The sequence below is a fragment of the Macrobrachium rosenbergii genome, chromosome 15, assembly GCF_040412425.1.
Source record: "Macrobrachium rosenbergii isolate ZJJX-2024 chromosome 15, ASM4041242v1, whole genome shotgun sequence".
NCBI lineage: Eukaryota > Metazoa > Arthropoda > Malacostraca > Decapoda > Palaemonidae > Macrobrachium > Macrobrachium rosenbergii.
In genome coordinates, this window is record NC_089755.1 from 37752621 (window position 1) to 37762620 (window position 10000).

The 10000-nt window shown below is 36.1% G+C and overlaps 2 protein-coding genes and 1 pseudogene across 2 annotated transcripts in view; 1 reads left to right on the plus strand and 2 right to left on the minus strand.

The window, feature by feature from the left end:
- Positions 1–972, minus strand: part of LOC136846567 (uncharacterized) — a 1416-nt gene extending 444 nt beyond the window's left edge. Inside the window, exons 1-2 of the mRNA XM_067117423.1 lie at positions 829–972; positions 1–551 (exon numbers count right to left, since the gene is read on the minus strand). The exon at positions 1–551 is cut by the window's left edge and continues 444 nt beyond it. Coding sequence (XP_066973524.1) covers positions 1–551; positions 829–840 — 563 coding nt within the window. The 5' untranslated portion in view covers positions 841–972. The remainder of the gene's footprint in view (positions 552–828) is intronic.
- Positions 1–10000, plus strand: part of LOC136846324 (uncharacterized) — a 115478-nt pseudogene that overhangs the window by 46522 nt on the left and 58956 nt on the right.
- Positions 4773–6594, minus strand: LOC136846563 (uncharacterized). The gene is made up of 2 exons (XM_067117420.1): positions 6438–6594; positions 4773–6171 (listed from the first exon to the last, which is right to left on the minus strand). The coding sequence occupies exons 1-2, from the start codon at positions 6447–6449 to the stop codon at positions 5209–5211; spliced, it is 975 nt and encodes a 324-aa protein (XP_066973521.1). The 5' UTR covers positions 6450–6594; the 3' UTR covers positions 4773–5208.

Here is a 10000-nt window from a genome sequence, read left to right on the forward strand (position 1 = left end):
AGGTCCTCGTCCAATTGCCAGTTTCTGCCATCCTTGGTGACAACACCAGAGGGTCCAAAGAGAACGATGTTGTCAATGTCATCCTGAGAGAACTGCCTGATGGTACCATCAGTTTTCACGATGCCAGAATATCCAATGCTCCCTTTGGCATTGACGTACCCAGCTCCTCTTTTGACCCTGTGAGTATCTGGAACAAGTTGCATGTTCTTGCCATCCTTTGTCACGGCTCCAGAAGGCCCAATTAGCACGAAGTTGTCTGCTTGTTCACGGGTGAATTGGACGTTCCTTCCATCGGGTCTAACTATTCCTGAGTAACCCAACAGACCTGTGTAGAAGTTGGATCGCTTGGTTCTGTGAGCATCTGGAACAAGTTGCATGTTCTTACCATCCTTTGTCACGGCTCCAGAAGGTCCAATTAGCACGAAGTTGTCTGCTTGTTCACGGGTGAATTGGACGTTCTTTCCATCGGGTCTAACTATTCCTGAGTAACCCAACAGGCCTGTGTAGAAGTTTGTGGCGGTTGCTCCTGCCACCAAGGCACATAGTAACACCTGCAATAATATCAATTCCAGTAATGATAAATTTCAACAAAATAGAAATTTACGGATTGTTACGGAAAGAGTGCCTAAGAGATAGTGGAACTTAAATATACAAGTAATAAACTATAAGCTTTCAAATTCTGAATTTAAAGTTAGTTAATATGATCTCTGACAGAAATTTCGTTATGGATGCTTCCAAGCTGTGAGTAAAGCCGTTGATGTTCAATGGTACAGTAAACCTCATTAAATATGGTAAAGTAATAAAAGTTAAAGAAAACATGATACTCACCAAAGTGTTCATGTTGATTTGACTAAGCTTCAGAACTCCTTTATCCAAAGGCTACTGAAGACCAAATGCTCTGGATTAGCTCCGATGTCTCTGCTTTATATACGTGCACCCGGCACCCAAACATGGATATTACAAAACTCGCTGAAGGAAACCTACAAGCCGCATTGCCCGGTAAGATTTTTTCCTGATATTTTTTGTCTCGTTCAAAAGGGATGATCCGCTACTCGAGATATGGATACAGTTAACCGGAAACTTCTTTGTTATATAATTCTTAATACACAGCTTTACAATATAAAAAGGGGGAGTTAATATGATAACATTGCACAATGGACTTTAAATTTTTTTTCTAATCTCAGGCGATCGGCAAGGTCATTCAGATTTTCAAGATCATGTCTTTCTTCTTTTTACTCGGGGTAAATAGCTGTATGTCAGAACAAGTCTTGCAAGACCAGTTTCTTTGATAGGCACTCCCTTCTGTTTCCTTGCATATTGTGCCGCAGCTTTTCGGTTGTCAAAGGTATGTAAATATCACTGTGGACATTATCGTTTTCAGATTCATTATAAATTATTCTTTCCAACTTGATTAAGAACCAAGATTCTCCCTTTCATATTTGAACTGTTAATATTTTATAAATAAAATAATTGTGTGTGAAACAAAAGTATCTTCACTAAACAAGCAAATCTTGTGCTTAACCTACTGAGAGAGAGAGAGAGAGAGAGAGAGAGAGAGAGAGAGAGAGAGAGAGAGAGAGAGAGAGAGAGAGAGAGAGAGAGAATTATATTACTTTGATAATATATATAAGGAATAAAAATGCGCCAAGTCAATTAAATCAAATGATTGAATGTGATTTTACAATTTTTTACTGCATATAAAATTTGAAAATTAATTTTTTGAATGAGTAATAGTACAGTATATGTTTAATCATGTATCCGAAAGGAAAAATTACAAATGTATGTGGACACTTTTCGCTCACTTATGTTTAACGCTTCTCAGTCTGTCGAGGTCAGTTAGCGATCTATGACACAACATACGATCATTTCTGGAGACATAATCGAAATGACATACAAGAACCTTAGCTTTTGTGATGTCATATCACAATATTACATTAATTATTCCATCAGTTTCCTAGGTCTGGATATAGCTAGTAAAATTAAGACTACGCCACTTGAATGAAGAAAAATAAATTTAAAATATATGTATGTATATATATACATACATACATACATACATACATACATACATACATACATATATTTATACACATATACATATATAATATAAATATGTATATATATTACACACATATTACATATATATATATATATATATATATATATATATATATATATATATATATATATATATATATATATATATATATATATATATATATATATATATATATATATATATATATATATATATATATATATATATATATATAATTCCTGAGTACTCTTTGCAGGAAACGGCCATGGGTCACAATGACACCTCAGGAACCGACAGCATGAGTGGGTGATAAAAAAAAAGAATATAATAGGCACAATGAAGACATCCTAAAACAATTATTTAATGTCTGTTAAATCCACTATTTACTTAGCCATTTATTTGATTACCACAGACATGCTAAATAATTTTAAAAAATGAAGTTACCTCTTGCAAAAAATTATTGTAAGCGAAACTAATCATATGTCTAACATTTACCCTCAAAGTCATCAGTTTACGAAATCACTTGATATACCCAATAATCGATGGATATTCATGACGAAATTCGGTTTTCATCAGGGTTATCGATTTTGCTCTCGATGTCAGACTTCATTACCGGTCCAGGTAATGATGGGGTGAACGCGAATCATTCACGAGTGTCTGGGAAAAGGGATTTGGATGATGATGATCATTATAATATCCCTCTTTAAATCTGAACACGAAGTTGCGTAAATGGACTGATACGTATTTGTCGCATAATAATTTTTTGTTTTTTTTTTTTACTGCTTGTATGCCATTACGTTAAGCAGGAAAAATACCACCTTTTCGCTTTTCATTTGATAATCTTTATAATGACTTATTGATTTTTTAGAGACTAACACACCTTATAAAACTTCATGAATTTGATTGAGGTACCGTGGACCCCTTTTGTATTTCCTTCCTTCTTCTTCGTTTTAACGTGCTTTTTCCCATTTTTATATGGGGTAGGCACGGTGCCTTCTTTTTGAAGGACTTTGATTTGGCGTTGGGGTAGGCCGTAGCCTCGATCGGCTGCCCTGCCTGACATCGCTTAGACCCCGGTAACGAATGTGTATATGTATCATACCAAATCCCCAGCTCCCTTTCTCCCAGCAGCGAGGAGAACTGAGCGGTTAGGTCGACAGTTCGAGACATGTGAGGTGTCTGTTATGTTTTTAGATGTTGGAGTGGCTTTGTTTATGGTGTATTAGTTTGTAACACCCATTTGCTTTCAGCAAACCTATCCGTTGATTACATACGTAATCCCGGGGTGTCTACACGGATAGCAAAGTGTCTGCCTCTCTGGCCGGTCGGCTGCGGATTTGAAGCCGCGTCACAGACTTCTTTGAAGTCCGAGGATGCTGCTCTACCGACCGAGCCATCGAGGCTCTTTTGTATTTCCTTCCTAATATATAATAAAAGAAATAAGAGACTTAAACCATTTTAGTGCAATAATTGTGATGAACTCATATATTATTGCCATGACTGCTAAAAGATATATCCGATTCTCGTGAAAAAAATAATCATATATCCAAGAATATTGATGTTAACATGAAAAAAATAATCATATATCCAAGAATATTGATGTTAACACATCATTATGCCGAATCTACTTCGAATAGAATGAATGCAAATAAAAATAAACCAAATCATTATCATAGGACTTTATACACCTATGACGGTCGCAGGCTTATATAAAACATTAGTGATAAGCACATGATTAAAGCCTTTTCTTTGTTAAAACTAAAAAGGACTGCAACTGAAATATGAAGCAGAAATTACTGGGGGCTTTCGGCAATGAATCGGAACGAGTTCCAAGAGAAACTCGAGTCAATGATTATTCTTAAGCCATCAAACAATTGGACATGCAATTCCATTGTTTTTCTCAAGAGGAATGCAATCAAATCCCCTTCATCAAAATAGATCAGGTTGCATTGTTGATATTTTGTTATGACTGGCTGGTGAGAGTTTATTCTATCACACTAATTGTAATCTTAATGTTGCAGAAATGATAAGGACAAATCGCATGGCAGTCTGACAAACAAACACACACACATGCACAAGTAAAAAATGCGCCGAAGTTTCTTCGGCAGCAATCGAGTTTTCTGCACAGTATACAATGCTGTATGAAAACTCTCAGTCACGGCCCATGAAACTTTCAGCCACGGCCCAGTGGTGACCTGTGTTGTTGGCACCTATAGCGGTGCCAGACGCACGATCATGGCTAACTTTAACATTAAATTAAAAAAAAAACTACTGGGGCTAGAGGGCTACAATTTGGTATTGTTTGACGATTGGAGGGTGGATGATCAACATACCAATTTACAGCCTCAGTAGTTTTTAAGATCTGTGGGCGGACAGAAAAGAGCGGACGGACAGACAAATAGCCATCTCAATAGTTTTCTTTTACAGAAAATTAAAATTGAAAATGAATGAAATGCGTCGAAATAAAGTCAGAAATGGAGGTCAACTAAAAAAAAAAGTTCGAATCAATTTAAATTGGGCAAACAAATGAAAACAATCATATCAGACGGACCATTGGACAGGTGGGGCCTCCTACAAAAATCCCCATCTTTTAGGAAACTTATTTGTCACCTTCGTCCGATCTATACGATTAGAGCTGCCATAAATAGGCAGATATGTAAATAGACAGGTAATGATAATTACTGAAAGTTAAACGGGTTAATTGCTATTACACGAAGCAAAAGTAAATATAGAGTTATTGTTTGTAAGATCATTTATTCATATATTCAATTATACATGTACTGTACATATCATTTCACAGATAAAGAATGGAAAATATAGTTTAAGATTTATTTCATTATTCGTTTAGGAAAATGTGTTTTCACGCAGCATTCAAATAACGTTTCCTGTGTTAGTTATATTATTACGGGCGGAGTTGTACTAGAGTACCATCTGACATTATGATTCCAGAGGGTCCTTCAAGAAGGATCTCAGCTCCTCCTTCCTTGAAATGGACGGGAGTGCCATCCTTGGGGATCATTCCTTAGGCCCCAGTCAGATGCCTCTATGTACGATGGATGTTGAGATCCTCGTCCAGTTGCCAGTTTCTGCCATCCTTGGTGACAACACCAGAGGGTCCAAAGAGAACGATGTTATCAATGTCATCCTGAGAGAACTGCTTGATGGTACCATCAGTTTTCACGATGCCAGAATATCCAATGCTCCCTTTGGCATTGACGTACCCAGCTCCTCTTTTGACCCTGTGAGTATCTGGAACAAGTTGCATGTTCTGCCATCCTTGTCACGGCTCCAGAAGGCCCAATTAACACGAAGTTGTCTGCTTGTTCACGGGTGAATTGGACGTTCTTTCCATCGGGTCTAACTATTCCTGAGTAACCCAACAGACCTGTGTAGAAGTTGGACCGCTTGGTTCTGTGAGTATCTGGAACAAGTTGCATGTTCTTACCATCCTTTGTCACGGCTCCAGAAGGTCCAATTAGCACGAAGTTGTCTGCTTGTTCACGGGTGAATTGGACGTTCTTTCCATCGGGTCTAACTATTCCTGAGTAACCCAACAGACCTGTGTAGAAGTTGGACCGCTTTGTTCTGTGAGTATCTGGAACAAGTTGAATGTTCTTGCCATCCTTTGTCACGGCTCCAGAAGGTCCAATTAGCACGAAGTTGTCTGCTTGTTCACGGGTGAATTGGACGTTCTTTCCATCGGGTCGAACTATTCCTGAGTAACCCAACAGACCTGTGTAGAAGTTGGACCGCTTTGTTCTGTGAGTATCTGGAACAAGTTGAATGTTCTTGCCATCCTTTGTCACGGCTCCAGAAGGTCCAATTAGCACGAAGTTGTCTGCTTGTTCACGGGTGAATTGGACGTTCTTTCCATCGGGTCTAACTATTCCTGAGTAACCCAACAGACCTGTGTAGAAGTTGGACCGCTTTGTTCTGTGAGTATCTGGAACAAGTTGAATGTTCTTACCATCCTTTGTCACGGCCCCAGAAGGTCCAATTAGCACGAAGTTGTCTGCTTGTTCACGGGTGAATTGGACGTTCTTTCCATCGGGTCTAACTATTCCTGAGTAACCCAACAGACCTTCGTAGTAGTTTGTGGCTGCTGCTCCTGCCACCAAGGCACATAGGAACATCTGAAAGAGTGGCAATGCCATTTATGATAACTTTTACCACATTCGACATTACTTTATGTGGAAGGAAAAATTATGGAAAATAGAAATTTCAGTATTTAAGTTTTCCTTTAACTTAAGGAAGCTAAAACATGCTCTCTGACTGGAACTGAATTTCTTTACTAAAATATCAAATTTAAAAGAGGTTGGTGATGTCCAATATTGCAATGAAGTATAGTAAAGAAAATCATTCAAAATACGCATTGGTAAAACGGAAAGTAGTAACTTACCAAATAGTTCATGTTGATTTTCCTAAGGTCCCAGAACTCCTTTATCTCCAAAGGCTACTGAAGACCAAATGCTGCGATATGGTCCCGATGCATCTGCTTTATATACGCTCGCTCGCTACCCAGACAGGGTAATTAAGGAAACTTGTTGAAGGAAGCCTACATTCTGTTACCGGAATATATGCTTTTTGTGACAGTTCTTGTCGGATTCAAGAGTGATGATCTGCTACTCGAGATAGAGGTACAGTTAACTGGAAACGTTTTTGTCTGTTGTTTTCCTTTCGAATTTTACCACTAAAAATAAAATAACTTTAAATGACCAGTGCACCTTGATTTATGTTTTTAAATTCAAGATAATGTCCATTTTCCTTTTTTATCTGTTACTCCTGTTACAGTTATACATTAACGCTAGGAATTCAAAACGAGATAGTTAACATACGTTTTTATCTACTTTCTTTAGAAAGTGTAAAAATTACGGAACATTTTCGCTTTTAGATTTCGGAAAAAACCGACTGTTTAGAGGCAAAGGACTTCAATGGATTGTTCGTTTAATGATTTTTAAACTTTTTTATATATTTACCCGCACAATAACTTATCAAAACGTCTCTATTGCTGGATTTAGGACCTGATTTTATGCTACTAAATAAACAGATTTATTTGGAGGCAAATTGCATTTGCGACAGAAACTCCGTAAATTGTATTTAGCCCACTGACACACACGCGCACACACACACACACACACACAGAGAGAGAGAGAGAGAGAGAGAGAGAGAGAGAGAGAGAGAGAGAGAGAGAGAGAGAGAGAGAGAGGTAATCTTAATTTGAAAAGGCAATATTCACAAATACTATATGCAAAATATGTTAAAAGTACATTAGTAAAGAAATTTCTTAGATTTTGTGACGTTAACACACGGGAACAGCACCCATCTGATTAAATCATGATCCGTCATTGAAATTAAAAGTGGTTTTGTAAATTTTACATTCAAGTGAATATAAAAGTTGATTTCATTCAAAAAAAAAAAAAAGAGAGAGGAAAAATGATTTTACCCTAAATCTGAGAGTCTATGAATCCAATATGAGAACCAAACCACGTATTGACATTTCTCGCTCGGTTGTGATCAAGTCTTATGATGCTGTCGAAGCTTGTTAGCAATCTTTGATAATTAGAATTTGAACCACAACTCAACTCCTACAGTCAAGACCATAAATAGACTATATGACCTATTCCTTTCACTTGCAGGTTCTTGGAAAATATCTCCCAGACTTCTTGAGCATTACTGGAGATACTTTTACTTCTTAAATTCTTCTTTTTACAATTATTATGTAAATAACATCAAGAAATCTACTTACGGTCTTGATGATCATGTATGATTGACGCCAGGTCAAGTAACCAAGTTAATCTAGTAATCAATACTTTAATAATGAAAAGGTAACGTCATTAACACTGGATATTTACACATAGAAAGCATTAATTAAAGGATATAAATTTAAACGTTTTCCAAAAGATTGTAGACTGAATAACTGGAGCTCACAGCAGTGCTGAGGAGTCTAGTCTGATCGCCCATGAGTGACAATGAGGCTGTGCGTCATTAAATTGGTGAATAACCATGAGAATAATAATATTAAAGACAAATAAAAAAAATCATTAAATAAAATATTGACGATCACTTCTGAAGGTTTCAAGGTTCTGAATAAGTACAGTAAATAAACTTAATACGCAACCAATTGTTGAATTCATCATTTAGGTAATTGTTAAAAACAAAGAAATGTTGCATAATTAACGCACATGTAATTAATCTTCTCAATCGGTTATCACAATAACCAGTGTATGAGAACATTTGATAGAGCCAATAATTATTGTATATTCATGCTAAAATATAGTTTTCACGAAGGAAATGAGCTTAGCAATTGATGATGACCTTCATTACCTGTCCAGGTACAAATGAGATAAACCGAATCGGCACGAGTGTCGGTAAAACCTGATTCCAGCCACGAAATTATGTAAATGGAATATTGCACTTTCATCAGAAAACGACTGGAATTTATCTCCAGGAAAAAAGGTAAAAGAGATAAAAACCTTAGTAAATATCTACAGAACCTATACATACATACATACATACATACACACACGTATATGTATATATATATATATATATATATATATATATATATATATATATATATATATATATATAATAATGACTTTTTAATATTTGGTACGTTTTGTAGTGATCGTCCATATTTGAAAAGAATGCATAAAAGAAACGCATTTTCTTCAAACAAATATTTCTCGAACCGGAATACACGATCGTATGATTTTCTTGAAAGCCTATCGTTTGCTTGCATTCAAGCAAGGAAAACAATCACATCCTTTTCAACAGTTGGTGATTTTAAAATGATAACAGACTGCACATCTATTTCAAATAATAAACAATGTATATCTATTTCAAATAATAAACAATGTATAACACATGAAACAAACAACAGGACAAGACACAAGTCTTGCGGGCAAACAAGCATCAAGATTTATAACCGTTACCGACAGGGTTACCGATGTAACTATCAAATTAGATCCGGTTCTGAAACAGACGTAGTCGAATATGAGAAGAATCAAAATTTCTAAAAGTTTTATGCAGTTCGGGAACTTGTATCCGTCATAGAAATAGCATGTAATGGAATACACAGACAAGCACAAGAAACGATAAGTATATACAGAAAAGTGTACAGACAACTAACCAGCAGCCAAAAAATTGTCCGTTACGAACTAATGCATTTTTATACAGAAAATCTTCAAATATGCGCTTCACATAAAATGTAAAATCAATAAATCAATCAACAAATAAATTAGCGGGTAAGCAATGAAATAAATATTAAAATACATAAATAAGTAGGCAAGTAAATAAGAGAAAATAAATATACAAAAAGATTCTGTTTCTAACTTTGGAAAATTTTAGAAGTCAATGCAGACATGGCACAAAAAAGTCAGGCAGGAAAACCCCGTATAAAAACAAGTTTGCTTATTTACAAGCGGTAAGATTTTGTATATAGTAGATCTTCGAGCACCAACTCCTTCTGTTAATGAAAAAAAAAAAGCTCCCAATCCTAAAAAAATGGCTTTCCAAGTCAGCGAACCGACAGAGAGATATAAATGATCTAATAGAGATGTTTGAATAAACACTTCACATAATACGGAAAGGCGCCAACCGAACGAATATTAAATTAATATACAGCCAAGAATAACGGACAGAAGAGCAACCTCCACAAATGCTACTTGCCCTTTTAAGCAATTTCCTATACAAGGATTCTTTCAATATATTCTTCATACATGTAAAAAATTACATTTTATTTATTTTTTTTCATGTGAGAAGACTTCTCGCTCGAGCAGACAGACCCTGGAATTTCAAAACCTAACGAAGACTATTGAGTACTGCCCTAGATCAAAGGCTTCATTTTATTTGTTTCATGTTTTTTTTTTTATTTGTCAAAGGGATGAACTGAAGTGTGAGAGTAAACCCACACCTTTTTCTCCCTGTTCCCCGCAAAAGGAATGTATTAACGGTATTACG